The sequence below is a fragment of the Apiospora aurea genome (assembly GCF_038362705.1).
Source record: "Apiospora aurea strain CBS 24483 chromosome Unknown utg000009l_segment0_segment0, whole genome shotgun sequence".
Taxonomy (NCBI): Eukaryota; Fungi; Ascomycota; class Sordariomycetes; order Amphisphaeriales; family Apiosporaceae; genus Apiospora; species Apiospora aurea.
Window position 1 is genome coordinate 2,459,528 of NW_027117396.1, and position 22,355 is coordinate 2,481,882.

Below are 22,355 nucleotides of genomic sequence, written 5' to 3' on the forward strand. Positions count from 1 at the left end.
CGGATTAGCTAATAATTATAAATTATAAAGCTTATTAAACTACGATTACCCTTATAAACCCCGCTTTAATACTCGGTTACGCTATCGCTAGCTATTAACAAATTACTACTTTTTAAAGTATACTTTCACTAGAAGAATTAAAGGTAAACCTTTTAACCGGCTAATTTACTTAAATTAAAAAACGTACGCGGAAATTAAGCACCGATTAAACTTCGATATTAAGTAAGCCTCGCTACGTTAATAACTTATTAAACTTAACTAAATTAATTTAAGCAGCTCCGCACGAAAAAAAGTATTATACGCGATTATTAATTACACGCTCTTTAACGTTAAAAAAAACTTTAATATATCGGTTTACTAAAATTAAAAACTATATAACCTCTTATAATTAACCCTAATTAACAGTTATAGCTCCTATTATATTATTAATAACGAGAACCTATTAATACTAAAATCTCTAGTACTAGCCTCGGCTAATAAATTTATAAAAATAGGTATAACTACGTTTTTAATTAAAGGGTACAGGGTAAAAATTATAAGGGATACTTTCACGGCGCGAAGCGAATTAACCGACCTTAAGCTTAATAGGGTAACACTAATCGAAGGTTTCTATATTAATATTATCTCCGAATCGCTTTTAAAAAACGTTAATATTTAATACTATAAAAAAGATTATACGCTACGAATAAGATCGTTAAAAAACAGTGTTATAATACGAAAGCTTATAAAAAAAGGTAACTTAATTTTTATTAAATATAAGCTTTTATTTACCTCTTATATTAATCTCTTACTAATAAGTACAGCCGATATAATAAATATTTACGTAATAATAAAACGCTTTATAACGGATAAGAAGCCCGTAAAAAAGGTTTATATAAGAACAAATTTAAAAAAAAAATAGTATACGAGAGCAAAATATTTAAGTTTAAAGGCTTTCGTAAAGCTCGTATACGTAGTTAAAAGTGTTTTGATTAAGGGTTTAACGTAATTAAAATACGAAACATATGTAACGTCGCTTATAAAACGCGTTATTTCGCGAAAACCTATTAAGAGAACACTTAAACCCTTTTACCGTATACTTTAAAACTTTTTCGAATACTTTTTAAGGTATAAGCTCTTAAAGTATAAATTACTATTAAAAAATAACTATAGTAATAAGGTATAAACGTACCCCACGAAATCTCGCTCGCACACGGAGCTATTTAAAGTAATAAAAGAATTTAAGCGGCATATCTAATATAAATATAGTCTCTTTATATACTACCTTAAGCATAATAAAAAAAGCTAGACTACTAGGAATTTAAAGAAACACCTAATATAATTTTTAATACGAGGAAAAAGGCATTATTATAAAATAAAGGCCCTTAAACACTAAAAAACCGATAAGTAATTAAGAGTAAATAAGATAAGAGGTAGTAAACGTCGCTCTTAAAATAAGAGTAAGCGTTAACTTACTAAAGAACTTATAGCCCGAAACTATTTAAACAGCTACTAGGCTATTAAATATATATCCTACTTAATCTTAACGATAGCGAAGCCCTAATAAAGTATTAAATTCGTGGTTTATAAACTATTTTAAATAGTATAATCCTACGTAAGTTAAAGCTTTTTAAGTAGATTTAAAGCTTAATTAAAGCGGCGTATAAATATTTAAATATAAAGCCTATATATTCGATCGTAATAAAACTAAAAGCCGGCTACGTAAAGAATTTAAAGTATCTCTAAGGGGTTATATAAAATACCTAGTAAACTACGAAACTATTAATATTTACCGTATATAAATTCCTAAGCTAACGAAAATTATCGTTTCGCGTAATATTAAGTTTAATAAAAACCTTTTTTACCGAGAAGGGGAAAAAAAAAGCTAAACCGGAGTAGGGAGTTCGTCGAAAAAATCGAAAAGATTACGCTCTTTCTAAGCTTTAAACTATTACCGCACACTATCTTTACTTTTTAAACCTTAGTATTATAGAAAGAATTAAATGACTCTACCGATCTTATCTCTCGTCCCGGAGGGCCTAAAAGACTAGTCCCATTAAACTTAAGGGGTACGGCAGTTTTCGATACGCTTATCGACGAGGCTTCGGGGGTAAGCTTAATATTTAAATTACGTTCGAAAAATTATAAAGCTAAGCGTAATAATACGAGTAACACGGAACTCTTATCGCTAGGCCGTACACTTAAATTAAAAAAAAAGTCCGGAGCGAAAGAGCCGGTTAAAAGCCCGGAGAAAAGAACCGAAATAAATAAGCCACCGTTACCTATCTTCGAAAAATGTTAAACGAACGAGCTTATTTATATAAAAAACCCTAGAGATTTAAAAGCTTCCGAAAAATAAAAAGCAGCGTAATCCGGTAAAGAAAAAAAGTAATAAACTTTTAAAAATATTTTTTTATTATAAAAAAAATCTAGGACGAAATTATTATAGCTATACTATTAAAAATAATAGAAACGTTTATACTTAAACGTAAACCGCGTGCGCGCTATTAAAAGCGTATAAAAGGGTTATAAAAGCTTAATTAAAAGCGATTTGTAACGAACGGCTATCGGGGTCCAAAAGAAACCTCGTAGACGTGCTGGGGTTTATGTTGGCTAAGACGAGAGAGTACTTGAACGTGCAGACGAGTGCGTCCGTTTGATACAATGGGCAATATCCCGAAACTGATTGTAGAACTTGGCTAAAGGTACAATAAGTTCGTTAAGGCAAGGTGCCTCACTAATGTGTTAGACTGATGCTTAGATTGATCGCTAAAGTAGAGAGTGTCTATATGAAACACATAGGAAAGGTTTATCGTTATATATCCAATTTCTTCTTCACCGATTGCCTGGCTTAGTGGCTCGCCTTTTTCCTCGTTAGTAATCCTTTGAGCCATAGGCTCACTGGCTCAGTGGATCATTCCTAACTGAGCCGGTGATCCAGTGAGTTGGTCACGTGATGCAGCTGTCCGTCGCGGTCTTTCGATGCGATCGTACGTATCCATCCTTCCTGCCTTCAGATTTGGTGTCGCAGTAGGTGCCTTGGCTGGTTGTTGCTTATAGTACTGATCCTGGTGAGTCCGAAGTAACTGTTGGGCTTGGTCGAGTTGGTAAGCGCCGCGGGGCATTGTGGTGCCGTTCCGTAAGGTGGGTCTAGGCCGCGAGATCGGGCTAGGTCGTAACACGATTACGCTTACTACGGCTAAAAAAATAAAAGAGTGGTAATACCGAAAACACGTTTTTTATATTAAATAGCGAAATAAAGCTAAATAGCTTATAAATATTAAAAAATTATAATAGATTAATTTTTCGCATAGCTCTTACGGTAACCTCGTATATATTCTTTATTACTTACTTTTTTAACATTAATAAGGCGCTACTATTAAAAAATAGAGAATACCGTACTACTTATACTACCGTTATAAAAGTATGTTTATTAAAAAAAGTAGCTAAAAAAACGGCATTTAAGCCTTATTTAAAACCACCTCCACGCTTTTAAAATAAAATAACTACTTATCTTAAAAAAGAACAGTTTATAGCCGCCACTAAGCGAAAAATTAATAACCTAGTATAAATAAAGGCTTAAAAAATTATTAAACGCCCCCACGAAAACACCCCACTATCGTTAAAGTAGGTGTTTACCGATAAATTTAACGAGAATAACGTTTATATATTATATAAAGCTTAAATTTATATACGAGGCGATAAATAAAATATAAACTCGCTCGCGAACACATATACCGTAATATTAGCCGCGTAATCCTTTTAAATCGTAATAGCCTTAATTACGAAATTTAACTTAAAAACGAAATAATTCGATATAATTAATATATTCCTTAATACGACCTTCGTTAAAAAATCCCCACCGATATATTATAAACTCCCTTTAAGGTACGAATAGGCCGGGATATATATTAAACTTTATAAGGCCCTTTATAAATTAAAAGAGTCTCCGCTATTATAATATAACGACTTTTTTAATACTCTTCGTAAGCTAAGCCTTATCGGCTTAAAGGAGAAACCCTGCTTATTCTATAATAAAAAGCGCACGATATTCGTAATTTTTTATATAAATAACTTCCTAGTTTATTACCGGAAATTAAAGTAAGATAAAGCCGATAAACTAATAGTTAACATTAAATAAGTATACGAAATAAAGAACTAAGGTAATATAGCTTATTACCTTAGCGTATATATAGTTAAAAATAAAGTTAATAAGCGTCTCTAACTATCCTATAATACTTACCTAAAGAAAGTAGTAATTAAATATAGTTTAAAGGCATTATAAGCTATAGTAACACTTTTACCGACCGAGGAACTATTAAAATATATTAGTAAAGCATTAAAATCGCAGATTAAAGTTTATTAAAAACGAATTAAGTTATTACTTTATAACTTTATTATAATTTACCTTAATATTACGTTTATGTATTTATAGCTATTAAAATTCCTAATAAACCTTAACGAGGAGTACTTTAAAGCCGCTAACTAGTATATTCGGTACGCTTACGGCATTAAGTTCGTAATAATCTCTTTTGAAAAGCAAAAAAACGGCGCTTAAACGCTAATTATAATAAATAACGCCTTTTTCGCGGATAACTTAAAAACGCGTAAATCGTTTCATAGGTATATTATTATACTATTCGGTAATCTAATCGCATAAAAAACAGCTCGGTAAAACACGGTTATTATATCGATTACGGAGGTAAAGTTATTAGCTTTATAATAAGCAGTAAAAAAATCAGTTACACTTAAACGTTTATTTAAAAATTTAGAGCTCGTACTTAACACCCCGTTCTCGATATATTACGATAATTAATAAACCATTAAATTAATTATAAGTTAAAGGGAGAAAATTTCTACGAGGTTAAGGCACGTAAATATTTAAAACCTTTAATTACGATAAAAGTATTAAAAACGAACTTTTTAAGTAACTTACCTTACTATAAAAAATATACTAGTAGATAAATTAATAAAAAACCTTTTACGTATTAAATTCGAGCACTTAAAAGGACTTTTAAACCTATAAAATATTCGGTAATTTAATTATATATTATAAGGAGGTAAGCATAAAGCGATAACGAAATAATTATTATAACCACTAAATTTCTATTAATTTAAAAAATTAAACCTTAAAGGATAAAAACTATTAAAACATAAAAGCCCGCGAGAAATCTTAATAAGTACGCCGGCTTAATTAGTTTATATATTTTAAACGCGAAAAAATAAAAAACGCTATAAAATACTTAATACTATTAAGAATAACACGTTAACGATAATAAAACGAGGGTTAACTATTTAATTTAACTCGGAGTTAATACTAGTAAAAAGATCCTTAAAATCAGATCTTATCGAAATAAGCGAAAGGCTTTTAAAAGCGAAACGCTTTTTAATAAAGCGGCCACGTATATTAAAACTAGTATTATATAAGGGCGTAAACGAGGGGCTTAAGGTAAGCGAAACGCTTAACGGATTATTAACTTTACGTTAAGTATTAACGACGGCAGGCTCGTTAATATTATCGTAAAAATAATAGGTTTAACTTATAGCTTTAACGTTTATAAGCGTATAGAAAATATAGCGGTATTCCTTAAGTTATTTTTATAAACATTATTAATAAGCGAAATTAAATTATTAAGTATTTTAATAAACTTACGCTAGTTTTACCTTTATTTTAAATAACGTAATTAATAGCCTTTTTAATAAAGTGACGGGCTACACAACGTGCGGTTACCGGGGCAGGGTTTTCGTAACTAAGTTATATTAATATATTAAAATATATTAAATAGCTTATAAAAATACGTATATATAATTATATTTATAATAATTAAAGCACTTAATAATATTAAAGCCGAAGGTCTCACGATAACGGGAAGCTTTTACGGTATTAAAAAACACTGAGTATAAATAATTTATATACGTATTACGGCGTGCTTTATTAAGTTAAATAAACTTTTAACTCTTACCCGAGGAGCCTTAAAAAGCTCGACGGCTAGTAAAAGTCGAAGTATTTAATTATATAAATAAACTAGCGTTAATAAGTAGTTTACTACGAGCGACGACGGCATTTAAAAAGGTTATAATAGCTTAATTTTAATTATCGCTTATAGCGGTAAAAGCGGCACGCGTTTTAAAAAGCTTAATAAGCGCGACGGTAAGCTTAGCGACGGGTTTTACGAGTTTATTAACGGGCTTAATAATAAGCTTAGTAATAAATTTAGCGGGCTTTTTAACGAGAATAATAAATAAAACGATAAACTACTTAATATACTTAACGTGCTTTACGGAAAACTAATCGAGCTATAAAACGCGCTTAGTACGCTTAGCTTTATAACGAACCTTTTTTTAATATCCTTTTTACGCTAAGCGCGGCTTATAGTAATAGCTTATCGGAAATCCTCTAAGGGCGGGAATATCTCGTTATTATCCTTATATTTATAAGGTAACTTAACAAGGCCACGAGGAGGGTCGTCGTTACCTCCTCCTCCGCCGGCACTAATAGCGTACGAGCTAAGGGTAAAATCTATAACTTTATATATTAAAATTAATATCGCGAAACCGTTTAGGCGCGTAATATTAATTTACCGGTAAATATAATAAATCGAATAATATAAAAAATTTTATAAAATAAGTTTAAAATAATAATTATAAACTATTTCGTAATTAATAAACGTTTATAAGCGAAGCGTAATATAAGGATTTATATATGTAATAATAAAAGCACGAAAAAGAAAAAAAAAGGCTAGGCTAATTAATTACGTTTAAAAATACTTTATAATATATTACGGGGTAATTAATTATTTATTTAAGGCTATACTTATTATTTATATTAATAATTATTACGAGCGGAATATATTATATTTACCTTAATAAACTAAAACTTTTATTTTTTAAGTAATAATTACTAGGGTACCTTTATTTTATAATTATTAGTTTACGATGGCTTTAATTTTACCTGCGTAAATAATTAACTTGCTTAATAGGCTAATTAAGGGGTATATCGTAAAAGGATAAAGATAGGGGGTCGCCTTTTAACGCGCTTAGCGCGCTACGTAAAACATTTCATTTATATATTTATTAGCACGGTAACACCTTTCTCTTTTGTCCTTTCTTTCTTTCCTTTAAACAGCACTTTAACACTTAATATACCATCCGAACGCTCTCTGCCGTGCGATAATTGGCGTTTGGCCATCTAGACCTCCATTCATCGTCTATGTAGCAATGTCCCAGACTCCCTGGGCACGAGTTCAACACGCGACACCAACGTGTCACAAAACGGTCGAACTCCAGCGCTGTGGACGTGTTTAACCATGATGGCTGTGGGGATCCGTAGTGTATCTCTAGTGGTTTCGAACCCAGTGGTATTGCGGGAATGAAAGGCCGGCATCTGAGATATTTCTTACGCCGGTGGTACACGGCGTATTGATGAGGTGCAACAGCAGCTTGGATTGCAACGCAGTTCCAGAACGCCGAGCTCTTCATGAATGCCTCGACTTGAATGTAATCCTGGCTTGTGGGTGCTGATAGACTGAAATGTGCATGCCAAAACACGGCAGCATACTTGAGGAATGCATGGTCCTTGCTGTCGAGGCACCCCATGCCAAAACCCGGCTTGTTGTATTGCGGGTTGGACAGGTAGTGGAGGCAGGCAAGTGCCAGCTCCCGATTGGCCCCTCTCCATGTAGTAAAGAAGCGAACAACTGCAGGCGGTGCACCCATCTCTTTGCCAAAGGAAGCAATGCGTGCCCGCCTCTCCATTGCGAGGTGCGTTTCGTGAAGAGTCCGAGTAGCGACATTGGTGTGTATGCAAAGCTCTCCATGCCCACTTTCGTAAGATTCTAGAGACTGCAAGAGAAAGTCGTGTGCCGACTTATGCGTGAATCTCAGCATCGGGTCCTCTGAATAGCCTGGGAAGGAGCGGTCGAATACGATCAAGCCTGAACACAGATCTTCGAGCAAGGAGGACTCTGGCAGCTTCTGTGGCCACTGGTATGAAGTCGGGGATGTTACCACCGTCAGCGCCTGTGACATCTCACTCAGCCGTAACGGCTGGACCGAGGCGACAAGAAACGTGAGTATCTTTCGCGCCAGCTCTTGCTTCCATGTTTTGCGCCTCGAGAGGCGGTGTAGGACGCGCAAGTAGAGGCTGTTCAAGTCTCGGGGAAACTCTTTAAGGGATTTTCGCACTTTCTTCTCATCGGTGGACGAGCTGTTCAAAACTCGAAGCATGATGGTTGCCCAAAGGAATTTGCCCTCTAACTTGTCGACGACGTCACCAATGATGTGTTGCAATTCGACACTGGTGCATTTGTCGTGTAGAAACCTTTTGATGTCGGCTTTGATGAAGTCCACGGAGACCTCGATTTCCGCCACGTTGTGTTGCAGGGCCCATGCGCGAATCTCATTCTCTGTTCGGCTGGTGAAGAACCATTTCACAATGCCGTAGGTTGGTGTTTGCAGTAGCGCCCCCATAGTAGGTAGCAACATGGAGCGATGCCGACACTCGTCTAGTCCATCAAGGATGATATGTACTCGACTGGTCTGTTTGAGGAGCTCCTTGAGGACGTTGGTTGCGGTATTGACGTCTACCAACTGGGTAGAGCCGTTCTCAATGTCGGACTTGTACAGTTGTTGGACAGCACCTGCAACTGAACCGTAAAACTTGAAGAGTTCCATAGCGAAGGCCCGTAGCGCCTCGATTACTGTTCTTCTCGAGGGGTCGTTGAATGAGAAACAGAAAACCGAGGTACGAAGGCTGCGGTCTTGGAGGTGTCTAGCGACTGTAGATGCTGAAACCGTCTTGCCAGCACCATGTGCCGCTGACAGAATCATGGATGTAGATTGCGAGGCCCTGAGCCAATTGTCGAACTCAGGGTGCTTGAAGAGCCATTCACAAGTATGCGGGTGATGTATATCTAGACTTGCGTGCTCGCGGTTGCCTCTTTCCCCCTTTACCCAAGTTACGATATGGCTTTTGCCATCTTCCCCCTGAATTTGCTGTCTACCAGATCCCGAAGCCATGGGCGTCTGTAGTTCTCAAGTCAACTTCCACTGTGACACTGATCAATAAGGGGAGGCAAAGTAGTGCTGACTCAATCTAATTTGTCTTGTGGGCAAAATATCAACTCCAGAGTGACAATGCGAGAAGCGTGGCAGGACTGCTCCAGCCTTAATTTTGAATTCCTCGGATCAACTCGTTATCTTTGAATTTGCCTTACCGTTAGCCAATGGAGAGGAAACGTGACATGATCAGCAAGCCAGTAGCCTAGATACAGCAAGTCGTATATGTAGGTGACTTGGTCTGGCAGTTTGCCTTCTAAGGCGTCTTGCCCCCGCTCACGTCTCACCCAATAATGGGGGTGGGTAGGGAACTTACGATCTGCAATGCTTACGTAGGAAGCGACCTTTTAGGAAATATGGGAATATTTCTCACCCTCCCTGTTGCGTCATGCTGGCTCATTACAAATCACAATAGTTTTTTTCCACAAGGCGGGCCACTGGTTTCTTGCCAGAGCCTCATCGTACGCAGTTCACATGGGACCCGAATGCAGATAAGCGTTATCTTTCTAGCGCCCCTTTCTGCTCCTGATGCAAACATTCAGAGCCTCGTCTGAGTGGATGCGAACGATATACATCGTAGTATTGATAGTACACCTCTCATTGCCACAAGTACAGGACTTAGAGACCCGACACAGTATATTAGAGGCACATCTAGAACCTGTTCAGATCTGCTCAGTGACATAATCCGTTGGACGTATTTCTCTGCTGGCCTGATCATAATTACACCCACCTGGGTACCCCATTGTCCATTTCTTACTATTCCCTTGACAAGCCTTTCCCATCCAACTTCGAGCCCTGCATGTAGCAAAAATCATGAACGATCAGTTTGTCAACGGTTCTCATACCGACTTAGGTGTGAAATGCGACATCCAGACTTGGCACACCTGCGAAGATGGAAAGGGCGACAAAATCCGTAAGGTCGTTGCAAGCCGCACTGGTGATGAGGACACGCTAGATTCCAGAAAACATGCCCTAGTTGTTGAGCGAGGCTTCGAAAGGAAAGGCCATTTGGCCGGGACCACGCTCTCTGTCAACTCTTCCCACATACTCGAAGCGCTAAGGGAGGCTGTACGCAGCTATCCCACAGTCACCGCCAATTTCTCGGAGCCTTCACCATGAACAGACCATTCCAGATGCTCTAGCACCACTGGGAAAACCTGTCTGTCTACAAGTGCGGTCTACGCGACGATGCAGACGACTCCAGAATGCATCTGAACCTACTGTTGGGGTTCTTGGAGTCTGAACTGGGCGAATCCAAAATATCGATCGAAAAACAATTCGCGAGCGGCCGATGCGAGTTCAGCAATGTGTGGCTCTTGTTTAAGCCTGGTGATGCAGTCGTCACCCACTTTGGCACTCATCCCTGGTTGTTGACAGTCTTCAAAACTGCGTACATGGAAACTCATTACAAAGGGAAGTGGTTGGATATGCGTTGTATGCACACCGGACACAACGGCAAGAGCATCGGCGAGTCGAAGCACATGATTGAGATTTCGCAAAGAAAAAGCTTCGGGCAGGACCATCAGAGGACATCCTAAAGCTCCCAGTCTACCCGCGTAGATACTACGCCGAGGGTGAGACATTGGAAGAACGCCTCCGTGCAAGGGGACACAGGTATTTGGCGCTCAGCAGCGGCCCCTCGGTCCAGAACTATAACGGAGTCGCGGAGTACCTCAAGGAGATCCCTCCCGAGTTCTTTCATCCTGACCAGTCGCGCAGATGGCAAATTCGGTGCTCGTATGCGGAGAGAGGCCGAGTTGTGTTCGACTTGGCCTCGTGGCTTGAAGAGAATTATGGGCCGGAGGCATCCAAACCCGAGGATACATCTGTACTCGACACGGCTCTGTGTCCACCTTACGCCTTCGGATACTCGTGTGGTCGTAAGCAATGGGGTCGATTTCCTGTAGCAAATGCTCAGGAAACGGCTTGGAGACCAGATCCCATGTCGAAACCGGAAATGAAGATGAACCAAAAGATGCTCATTCAAGCTTTGGTATCGTCGCATGAGTTTGCAAATCACGACCGCGACCAGATGGGGCAGAAAAGAAAAGGGCTCGTCATCTTGCTACACGGCCCACCCGGTTCAGGAAAGACGCTGACGGCCGAGTGCGCCGCCGAGCTCTCGCAACGGGCGCTGCTCAGCTGCTCGATGTCGGAGCTCAACAAACACAACAGCGCTTGGTACTTCGAGCAGCGCCTGGCCCAAGTCTTGCAACTAGCGACGACCTGGAAGGCCGTGGTACTGCTCGACGAGGCCGACGTGTTCCTCGAAGCCCGGCAGGACAACTCGCCCGTCCATCAGCACCGCAACGCGCTCGTTGCCGTGTTTCTGCGCCATCTCGAATACTTTTCGGGCATCGTGTTCCTGACTACGAACCGCATCCATGTGTTTGACGGCGCTATGCGATCGCGAGTCCACTTGGCTCTCGGGTATCACGAGCCAGACGCGGCAGCGCGGCGCGCCAGATGGAGCTACAACATCCACAACCTACCGAAGGAGCAGGTAGACGCGAGCCTCGCCGACATGCTGGACCGCCTTGCCTCTGAGCCGCTGAACGGCCGGGAGATTGCCAACATGGTGGCGACGGCCAATACGTTTGCTCGATCTCGCATGGAGCGACTCCAGTTCCACCATATCGAGACAGTCTTGACTGTGCGTAGGGATTTTGATGTGGTATTGAACAATGTCAAGTCGGCTGGGGACCACACCTGACCATCTAGTTGCGGACAGGCGCAGTGTTTCCGAGGACAAGGATTCAGATAGCTCAGTTAGACCTCTAAAACAGAGCACAAAGTAACATTATAGTCATAACCTGATTCTTGTGACGAAATGGACAAGGTTTTGCTTAAAAAATTGTTATGAACGCTGCTGGCCAAGAATGGGAGTACGTCCCTCTACGATCGGGATATCACCGAAGAACGCGATTGTGACAAGGCAAAGCCCAGGCTGACACGGTTTCCCGAGGAACATGCCGGCTTGATCTTCGATGAGGCGCACATCTAATTGACCCGAAGCCCTGGCTGCCAAGGTGGCTGAGTACCGCGGCGTCGAGGAAGACTCGGGCGTCTGTAGGCTCCTCTAGAAGTGCGTCGACATACGGGATCCCAAAATGCACTGCGACACCAATGACTTCCTTCGGAAACACCTGCCTATGGCCCAGTCAGTACATGACTGAGCATACCCCATCATATATGAATGATATGACAGACCCTGGGTCAGAATTGTAGGCAAAAAGTGCGTCAATGTTGTGAGGCAGAATGGATCCCAGGTGATGTCATCTCCACGTGTTGGAATCGAGGTTCGATAATACCTGTGGACAGGAGAGAAAAAATACCCTGAATTCATCAGTAGTTCACGGTACTAACACAAATCGGTTGCTTGGCTGGGCAGAATACGTCTGCGAGGCACGAGGCATAGAGAGCAAACCAGGGATCGATAACTGATGCGGCAGCCAACGGACAGTACGTGGAGTGGCAAACAATTTACAGCACGAGGACATTGGCGAGGAAGAACCAGTTTGATGTTGTTGTTCTGCCTTGTGGCAGGCAATGACTCAATTCATCTCGGTCATAATGTGAGAAACCTTGTCATAAATTCAGGTCATGCAATCAAAAGCAATTCCGTAGTGACCCGTTTCCCTTTTCCATAACACCGAAATCCATCCAGATACCCTTGACGCGACGCTTAAGCGACCTTGGCGGTCTGGGTAGTAGGGACAACCTTCTTGCCATCCTTGTTGTATCGCACGCGAGGCGGGGGAGCACGGTTGCGGCGGCCGACGCGAGATCGGACACTAGATTGGAAGCACATCAGTACAGGGGGATTCATCCGGGGGAAGTTACCAGGAGAGAAGTGCTCCGTAATCGAGTGCAACAAAGAGTCGAACCAAGGTTCATCTCAGTTGCATACGCATTGGCCGAAGCAAATAGAGCGCAGTTGTTCCCTTGCGGGCACCCCTCTCCTGAGGGATCTTTATCAACGTACCGGACAATCTTGCCGTGAATGGCACAAGAGACACAGTACTGCAGCTTGAGGTACATCTTGGGGACGGTGTACTCGGCGAAGACGGAGGCATCCGAGATATCACGGATGGCAGCGGACTCGACCATGTTGCGGATGGTGAAGCGCTTGATGGCCTTGTCCTTGGGCGTGCATCGCGAGCAGTTGCTGCAGCGGATGGGCTTGGTGTGGCCGCGGCCCTTCTTGTTGCGACCGCTGTAGAGGAAGAAAAATGTCAGTCGGGCGATTCTCTCATCGTGGATTGTGCATGGCGGGCGGCGTCGGTCGGATCTCGCATCGAGGGGACAGCGACAGCAGAGACGACGCGGCGCGCAGACGGAGACGGAGGTGGTGGTGAGGCATACTTGTTCTTTCTCTTCTTGACCATTTTGGCGGTTGTCGATTCTTCGTAACTGGGAAAAACGAAGAGGGAAGATGGAGGATGTTGGACCTGCGTGGGAGTTTAAGGACCAGTGGAAGATCTTGGGGTTGTGGTGCTGATTGCCAAAATGCACCCCACTGAAACTTGGGCTAGCTGCCGTCTGGCCAATCGGGAGCCAGGTCTCTCCTGCGCAAAAGATCGCACCAAGCAGTGGAGGGTTGGCCAATCCAGAAACCCTAGCACGTGACTGATGGTGGGCGCGAAAAAATCCAGATAAGGTGCAGTTACGTTCTGGCGGGGCCACGCAAAGCCCAATCAGTCAACGGTGGTCTGTGCGCCCACCCACCACGAAATCCAGTCTGTGGAAAACCATCCCACCTTTTCAGCTTGGAACTTTTTCTTCCCTCTCGTGTGAACAACTTCATCTGTATAGGTGCTTAGGAAGACAATACTGCATATTGTCTAGGTACGTGGTCCCCTCTGCCCATTGATCGCGCAAGGCTCTTGAGCCTTTCTGCGATCGATATTCCCAATCACCCTATCGCAAGCTGCCTTGCGATCGGAGAAACGTCCCAAACTCTGCGATTTTGAGCTTTGTCCGATCTCCCACCAAGACAGGTTTTGAAGGCGACTTCTTCCTGCCTTGGAATCCTCTTCCCTCGTCATACACACTACAACCCAATCCCAAGCAACACCATCTAACATTTCTGCGATTTCCAGGCAGCCATCATGCAGATCTTCGTCAAGACCCTGACGGGCAAGACTATCACCCTCGAGGTGGAGTCTAGCGACACTATCGACAATGTCAAGTCCAAGATCCAGGACAAGGAGGGCATCCCTCCGGATCAACAGCGATTGATCTTCGCCGGCAAGCAGCTCGAGGATGGCCGCACTCTTTCGGACTACAACATCCAGAAGGAGTCCACCCTTCACTTGGTACTCCGCCTGCGTGGTGGTGCCAAGAAGCGCAAGAAGAAGGTCTACACTACCCCCAAGAAGATCAAGCACAAGCGCAAGAAGACCAAGTTGGCTGTTCTCAAGTACTACAAGGTCGACGGCGATGGCAAGATCGAGCGTCTCCGACGCGAGTGCCCTGCTGAGACCGTAAGCCCATTCCCACCACCTTTTTCTTCCGCGTGACCATTCGCTAACTCAAATCAATAGTGCGGTGCCGGTATCTTCATGGCCGCCATGCAGGATCGCCAGTACTGTGGTCGCTGCCACCTGACCTACGTCTTCGACAAGCCTTAAATGGCCGGTTTTTGTGGAAGGACGAAATCATGCATGACAATGGGAGTTCGGATCGGAATGGAATAAACACGGTCATGGAAGAAGCAACCTGATATGGCATGGAATCACCAAAGATAGCTCCCGCTATGAATGCAAGGTCACGATCAATCAGTTACGTTACTGCCGCTGTTTATCCCAGTAGTGACATGTTATGCCAGTTATCCCAGTAAAATTATTCGTACACTGCGGTCGCCACCAGTGGCAGTTTCAGAGGTTGTACCGGTGGTTCCCATCAGTGGCTGTACCACTAGCCTAGCCGCCCAGTAGCTGAGCCACAGGCTATTCCATTGTTTCTTTTGCCCCACCACGACAGGGCAGGTCCAGACCCTCCAGTTGGTCAACTGCCATCAACGTCATTCTATTGTCCTGGAGGGGCGTCTCAACTCCCATGAATTTGCATGCGCTGAATCGCCATACATGACCGATGTTAGTCGCGGCCTCTGGTCAAGCCTCGTATTGAATGATGGAGTGTTTCAATGGCCATCCACTATGGAGGCACAAAAGGCCAATATAGTAGGTAAGCAGCCAACAAACAAACATTGACCGATTCGATGGACGGAGTTGGAGCCGCCCTAGCCGGACGCGCTGAGGCTTGCCACGCAGCAAGGCAAGTCCAAGACCAAGCCACGCCCCTCAACCTGAATCAACGGCCTGTCATTGCCCCATGCTTGGAGGCCGCGCACTTCCATTTCATGCAAGGAATCGGCCTTCTTGGAAACCAAACCAAATCAATATAAAGAAGCCTACATCTTGCCCAGTACTGTAAATGCAATTGCCCAGATCCAGAGTACTCACGTTTACTTCGGTAATCATACTATTCGTCGCAATAGTCTTCACCATCCTCAACCCGACGTACTGGACCACCCTCACGACTCAGTTTCGTTCCAGCTCAATTGCCGCTGCCTTTGGGAACCTCACTCATTCTTTTAAACCCTCTCATCCATCCACAGACATCATGGGCGGCGGACCTGAGCCCGGCTACCGCTCCGTGGCCTACTTCGTCAACTGGGCCATCTACGGCCGCAAGCACCGACCCCAGGACCTTCCGGTTGAGAAGCTGACCCACATCCTCTACGCCTTCGCCAACGTGCGCCCGGAGACGGGCGAGGTCTACCTCACAGATACCTGGGCCGACACGGACATCCATTGGGAGGGCGACTCGTGGAATGATATTGGCCTCAACCTGTACGGCTGCTTGAAGCAGCTCAACCTGCTCAAGCGTCGCAATCGCGGCCTGAAGGTTCTGCTCAGCGTCGGCGGCTGGACCTACAGCTCCAACTTCAAGCAGCCGGCCTCAACCCCGCAGGGCCGCGCCGCCTTCGCGAACAGCTGCGTCGACCTCATCAAGAACCTGGGCTTCGACGGTATTGATATCGACTGGGAGTACCCGCAGAACGCCGCCGAGGCCGCCGACCTGGTCGCACTGCTGAAGGCCACACGTGACGCCATGGACGCCTACTCGCGTACGCTGCCTAAGCGCTACCACTTTGAGCTGACGGTCGCGTGCCCCGCCGGCGCGCAAAACTACGAGAAGATGGACCTCCGCGGCATGGACCGCCTGCTCGACTTCTGGAACCTCATGGCCTACGACTACGCCGGCTCCTGGGACTCGGTGGCCGGCCACCAGGCCAACATCTACCCACACCCGACGCACCCGCAGCGCACGCCCTTCAACACCGCCAAGGCCCTCCACTACTACACGGACCACGGCGTTCCCTCGCACAAGATCGTACTGGGCATGCCCCTGTACGGTCGCGCCTTCCAGAACACGGACGGTCCGGGAACGCCCTACAACGGCGTTGGCGAGGGCACCTGGGAGAACGGCGTGCACGACTACAAGAAGCTGCCGCTCCCGGGCGCGCAGGAGATCTTCGACCACGAGGCCGGCGCGACGTACTGCTACTCGCGCTCGAGCCGCACCATGGTCAGCTACGACAACGTCGACATGGCGCGCCGCAAGGCCGCGTACGTGCGCACGCACCGCCTCGGCGGCGCCATGTGGTGGGAGAGCAGCGCCGACAAGGACCAGGCGAGCGGGCAGAGCTTGATCGCCAATGTCGTGCAGGGCGTCGGCGGCGTCGCGGCGCTCGACAAGACGACGAACTGCATCACGCAGCCGCAGAGCAAGTACGAGAATCTGCGGGATGGGTTTCCGAATGATCCGAAGTAGATTGTGAAGCGCAGACTGGAGCAATAGTCTCCACGGCGGCGTCTCCGTCGACCGTGGACAGCGTTTCGGGATTACGAGATGGGGAATGGGGAGGAATACCGAGGATAGGAAGAATGCTTAGAATTTTGGGAAGGCGAAGAACAATGATACCTAAAGAAATACTCACCGTCTATCATTAAAGATAGGTTTTATGATGAATATGACTACTTTCCTTTTTTCAAAGAGTATGATATCGTAGCTTGATAGGTGGACTTCATTCCATGGTGATCAACGCACACAGTTGCAGACAAAAACAAGCCGTGCCAAACAAGCCACTACACTCGTGTAGCTGTGGTTTAAGCTCGTAGCGGAAGAGACACCGAAATCGATTGAGAGGGAATGACTTCCAATGCCGCAGGCTCTAAAGAGATCTTGTGTTTCCACTCGCTGACTTATTATGAAACGAAATGAAAGGGGGCAAGTCGACGATGCACCCTCAGTCAGTTTCAAAGCGAGATCATCCTGATTAGTCCATTTACGAGATTCAATGCAATCAGGCTAGCTCCTCCCAGTATATAAACGCTTGTTGATGTTGACCGGGGGAAGGGAGGGTAGCGCGAATGATGCTGCATCCACGTGTACAAAGTCTTACGCCAAAGACGACGTCAAGGACAACAGCAGGAACAACAATGAGGAAAGTAGAGACAGCGAAAACGACGACAACAAGGAAATCGTTCTCAAGATACAAAACCGAAGGTACCAGAAAGCTTCTAGCCATCTCTCCTCCCACCTCCCACCGCGATAGTACCGACGATGCACGGGTCCGCCTCGTGCGCCCCTTTCTGGTTGCTGTCTCCGGGCTGGCCACTCATGCTGCCTTCCAACACCAAAAAAGAAAAAAGAAAAAAAAAAAAAAAAGAGAGAGGCAGGAGGAGCAGCAGGAGCAGCAATATTCTCAAGCTAAGGACAGCGAAAACACCACCACATCAACCGGTACCATCAAAAGCAATGATACCACAACCAAGAGTCTCGAAAGTACCGCCCCAGCTGGGAGCAGCCACAGTAACACTACAACAACCGAACCCGAACACAGTTCATGCAGCACCAGCCCGGTCGATAGGCGACACCAGGTCTTGGCTGATATACGGTTCCTTCACAACTCGGCTTCTCATCAGGGGCCGTCATCAGCGTCGCCGTCGGCATCAAACCCCCGCCGACAACTCGTTGTGGACATTCCCTTGAAGAAGGGCAACGCCCTCTCGGGCAAAAGTGTATTTTTTTTTCGCTTATGCCAATCACCACAACCGAAGCCGTACGAGGGCGCAACGGTGACAATGACGACGCAACACCTGTCGCCACAGCGCAGGAACAGCAGCCGCCCTGGTCCTTCGTCTAGCTCAAGAGCTCCCACAGTCCAAGAGGAGGGAAGTGCCGCCAGTCAGCCGCAGGACAGAGAAGCGGTCGAGAGCGGCAACGTTCCCCCTTGATGACGGGAACGCCACCGCGCCCTCGACTGCATCCTCGATCAAACCATCCACCAAGCACTCCGCCACCTCTGAGGAAAAAAAAAAACACCAATATCTTTCCTCTTGCCTCATCGACCGCCCCACCCCTGTCATCACGGCGGCCTGGTGCGAACCCTGACGCCATGCAGGGACAGCAGCAAGTCCTCGCAACAAGAGTGACTGACAGATTCGAAGTCGAGGCGGTGGGGAGAAGCATGCTTTCGTTGTTAGGGGTGACTAGCGAAAGACCAGCTACGAACGAGAGCGAGGAAAGCAGCGATGTTACTGACAAGGCGACAGGAAACCCGGAGGAAGGGGAAGAAAGCACGGGAAGTAGCAAAGGGGGAGACGAGTGAAACGAGGAAACAGAAAGCAACCAAGAGAGACAAGAAGAAAAAGACGAACAAACACAGAAGGGGAAAAAATATCTTACCGTGTCCGAATGTGCACGACCTCCGGCAAAACCCAGACGCTCCGGCGGACAGCCGAGGATATAAATGATAATGTTGGTCGACTTAAGACCCCGGTCAAGGATTTTGATACACAGCAGTGCTCCGAACATTCATATACACTTGTCTATATCTCTCGCCACACTGTGACACAATCCATATCATACATACATGATGTCCTCGAAGCTTGATGAGGTACAGTATTTCCATATCAAGCAAGTAAACAAGGCGGACGCACTGTGAATAATAGAGACCTACAAGCAAGCCTTCTCAGTTACCTATTACCATTAACTACGCAAAAGCCATTTCGGGTATGCGCTGCCAGAGGATGTGGTCCATTCACCACGCGAGTACGCCCCCAATATCGTCTTCTCAACACTGGGTATATCTAGTACGCCCCCGATTCATGAAAGCAGCCCTTTTTTGACGCCAGTCCGTTTTCCATTGCAACCAACCAATCAACTCTACCACTGAACCGCTTATGGCATTAAATGGTCGTAAGGACCCCCCATGGTGAGATGACCCGCCAAGAACAAGTCATCCATCTCATCGTCGAACTCGTCGAAGGGGTCGAGACCGTAGAATTCCATACCCTCATCATCATCGTAGTCCAGGAAATCTTCATCTAGTACAGTCAGTATTCTCGTTTCATAACGGAAACGGGGAGGGAGGGTTGTCTTACCGTCGTCTTCTTCGTCGAAGAAGGCAGGATGTTCCTCACCCTCTTCGGCTAGAGGCAAGACGAAGTGGAGCTCGGCATCCTCGACAAACTTGCGAATGGCCTTCATGGTGTCGGGGCCTTGGTGCTTAGCCACATTGAGCTTGTTGCTGGTGAAGGAGACGGTGGCTACGATGACACCCGTGTTCTGCTGCTCTGCACCCTTAATGTAGATACTGTCAAGCCGGACACCGGAGCGACACAGCTTCTCAAGGAAGCTTGCCCACTTGTTGGGAGGCGGGTTCTGCCGATTGTAGACTTCATCCGTGTCATCAACGAGGAGGACCTTCTGCAGGCTCAGGTTCTTCAGGGTTCGCTTAAACTTGGTGACAATGGCCAGCAACTCGTCGTCGGTGACAGTCAGCGTGCCTAGGTCCAACTGACGTAGGCGCGGAAAGGCGACAGGGGGCGGTGGCGCCAAGTCCGGACTGCAAGTGTATTGCGGTGGTGAAGTAGGAGGCGCAGTCGCAAGCCACTCAAGGAAGTGGTCGTGATGGTCGTCCGACACAGGGCTGTTGAGGCGCAGATGCCGAATGTTGGGTGTGAGCGCCAAGAAGCGTCTCAAGTGATACGTATAGATCTCCTCGGAAGGATCATCCTCATGGAGGATGGCGCGACGTGTGGTGTCCACAGCGATGTTGCCGTAGAGGTCGAGCTTCAGCTCCTCGAGACCAGAAAGAAGGCGGGCTACATCCTTTTCCAAGAACTTGGGGATGTTGAAGGCAAAGTCAATCAGACCATCCTGACTGAATCGGAATTGCAAGCGCTTGGGGGCGATTTTGGCCCGCGCAGCAGCGAACAGAAGCTTGTTTGCGCATTTGGAGCTGAAATGAGCGTGCTCGATGCCACTCTTATGGCGAGAAGGGATGCATGTGTCGCAGTAGATAGCCGTAGCGCCGTAGCTGGGAGACAGGACGGGATTGCCAGGAAAGCGCACTGAGTAGTAGGAGTCGCATACGCCGATGAGATCCAGGGTCAGATTGCCAAGGGCGGCAGTCAGCAACTCCATGTCATAGCCGCTGTTGAGAAGGGCCTCTTGGCTCGAGCTCTGGGCGACGAACTTGCTGCGGCGGACGGCACCAGCAGAGCCGCGATGCAGATTGGGGTGTGCATGGAGATGGGTGATGTGCTTGAGGCCATCCGAAGAGTAGAGATCGGTGCCAATGAAGAGATTCTTGACGAAGGGGGCCAGCCTTGACTTGGAGATGTCCAGCAAGGCCTGCAGGCTGGACTCGGTCAACATGTGTTGGCGCTTGGTGAAGTTGTCGCGGGCGAAGGTGAGGTAGAGGGCATTCTCTACCTGCTTGCACGAGAGCCGGAGGGATCCACACTCGGGCGTGTCCAGAAAGGACGAGACGTGGAGCAGCAGCTCGAGAGGCAGACTAAGCAAAGAAGGAGCCATTTTGGCGGGTTCGGGCCGCTGAGCACCGTCACCAGAGAGTTGCTTATGCTCCTGCTGAGGATGTGGTTGTTGTTGATGTTGGCTGTTGTCCTGGTGGGTGGTGGTAGCTGTGCTGGATGAAGTAGTGGGTGAGTTTCGAGATGCCGCCAGAGTCATGGTCTGGTCTGGCTGGTGGAGAAGAGGGCGAAAAATAGCGAACAATTAATTACCAGGGATCCAAATTCGGGAAGGGAGGACGTCCAAATAGACTTTTGTCAAAAAATCGGAACTTGAATGCTGGCAGGCTGGATCGACGAAGGGAGGGTCAACTAAAAGTTGAGACGGGTCGTCCTCGTCATCCCAAGGTGCATCCAATGTGTGTGCGACTTTGTTTGCTGGTGGGACCGTGGGACCGTGGGACCAGCATCGATACAGCGATACCGGCTAAGGTCAGGGAGGGATTGGATTCAGGACAGGGACAGGTTCAGGTTCAGGTTCAAGTTTTACAAGCAGACAGACGCGGCAGCCAGTGGACGTGTAACCAAACCAAACACCAGGGGGCGAGCGGGAAGAAGAGTGTACTGGCCCCCAGGCTGATGATGTAGGACAGACGCGCAACAGTCCGATAGGTTCGGGCGGGGCAGGCTCAAGCCAAGGCAGGGGCAGGTGGCAGGGTACGAGTTGGAGGTAAAGTCAATGTCAGGAGAGGCGGGCAGGCAGTGGCTGTGACAGTGGCATCAGTAGTAGAGGCCGACCCGGAACACGGCAGAGAGGCAGAGCGTGTGCAGTAAAGGCCAGTGAAGACCAGTGAAGAGCTGCACAAATCTCGGTTGCCAAACTCAACCTAAAACCGGGGTGGATGGGTTTTCAGAAGAAAAGGTGGTCTGTGCCTTTTTTCTACTTGTATCAATTGATGTATGCCAGGACCACAAGCAGCAGATGTCTTCCGCGGTGGGTTGCACCCGATGATGACACTTTGGAGGCTGGTACCCGTAATCGATGATGATTCCAGAAGATATCTTTCTGTTCATTCGTTTCGACCGGAGGCCGTCAATATGTATGTATGTATTCTGGAACAACTCTGTTTCTCTCGAGTTGCATCAAGATGGAAACAGTGTTTTTGGTTTGGCGTCGTTCAATTCGAGAGCTAGCTGTAGGGCGGGGTGGAGAGCTACAGCTTTCAGCGAATGCTGGTGCGGTGGCATCTCAGGGCAGCTCTGGTTGGAAGAAAGCCTGACGCCAGCAGCCAATACAAATTCCCCGGAATCAAATCAAAGCAAATGGATGATCAGCGATGCATTCGGTACCACAGCCCAAGAGCCTGCATATGATACAGTAACCTAAGTAGGTGCCGAAAAATGGAAAATCTGGAAGACTGGCCGACCCTGTCCTCAAGTTGGTTTGGCTCTCAGACCTCAGACCGGTGCATCCAGAAGGTGCATCCT

General features: G+C 46.1%; 6 protein-coding genes across 6 annotated transcripts; 3 read left to right on the forward strand and 3 right to left on the reverse strand.

The window, feature by feature from the left end:
• Nucleotides 1–7,280: 7,280 nt before the first annotated feature.
• PG986_013890 (uncharacterized protein) lies at nucleotides 7,281–8,808 on the reverse strand (the record flags this gene model as incomplete). The annotated part of the gene is made up of 2 exons (XM_066850112.1): nucleotides 7,281–7,293; nucleotides 7,391–8,808. The coding sequence occupies 2 exons, from the start codon at nucleotides 8,806–8,808 to the stop codon at nucleotides 7,281–7,283; spliced, it is 1,431 nt and encodes a 476-aa protein (XP_066694255.1).
• A 1,041-nt stretch (nucleotides 8,809–9,849) lies between these two features.
• On the forward strand, nucleotides 9,850–11,749 carry PG986_013891 (uncharacterized protein; the record flags this gene model as incomplete). The annotated part of the gene is made up of 3 exons (XM_066850113.1): nucleotides 9,850–10,104; nucleotides 10,179–10,470; nucleotides 10,527–11,749. The coding sequence occupies 3 exons, from the start codon at nucleotides 9,850–9,852 to the stop codon at nucleotides 11,747–11,749; spliced, it is 1,770 nt and encodes a 589-aa protein (XP_066694256.1).
• Nucleotides 11,750–12,721: 972 nt separating this feature from the next.
• On the reverse strand, nucleotides 12,722–13,424 carry PG986_013892 (40S ribosomal protein eS26; the record flags this gene model as incomplete). The annotated part of the gene is made up of 3 exons (XM_066850114.1): nucleotides 12,722–12,830; nucleotides 13,022–13,252; nucleotides 13,402–13,424. The coding sequence occupies 3 exons, from the start codon at nucleotides 13,422–13,424 to the stop codon at nucleotides 12,722–12,724; spliced, it is 363 nt and encodes a 120-aa protein (XP_066694257.1).
• Nucleotides 13,425–14,147: 723 nt separating this feature from the next.
• On the forward strand, nucleotides 14,148–14,669 carry PG986_013893 (Ubiquitin-40S ribosomal protein S27a; the record flags this gene model as incomplete). The annotated part of the gene is made up of 2 exons (XM_066850115.1): nucleotides 14,148–14,522; nucleotides 14,583–14,669. The coding sequence occupies 2 exons, from the start codon at nucleotides 14,148–14,150 to the stop codon at nucleotides 14,667–14,669; spliced, it is 462 nt and encodes a 153-aa protein (XP_066694258.1).
• A 994-nt stretch (nucleotides 14,670–15,663) lies between these two features.
• On the forward strand, nucleotides 15,664–16,878 carry PG986_013894 (glycosyl hydrolase family 18; the record flags this gene model as incomplete). Its single annotated transcript, XM_066850116.1, has 1 exon — nucleotides 15,664–16,878. The coding sequence occupies one exon, from the start codon at nucleotides 15,664–15,666 to the stop codon at nucleotides 16,876–16,878; it is 1,215 nt and encodes a 404-aa protein (XP_066694259.1).
• A 2,412-nt stretch (nucleotides 16,879–19,290) lies between these two features.
• PG986_013895 (uncharacterized protein) lies at nucleotides 19,291–21,087 on the reverse strand (the record flags this gene model as incomplete). The annotated part of the gene is made up of 2 exons (XM_066850117.1): nucleotides 19,291–19,436; nucleotides 19,494–21,087. 2 exons carry the CDS (start codon nucleotides 21,085–21,087, stop codon nucleotides 19,291–19,293), a joined length of 1,740 nt encoding a protein of 579 aa, XP_066694260.1.
• Between the last annotated feature and the right edge of the window lie 1,268 nt (nucleotides 21,088–22,355).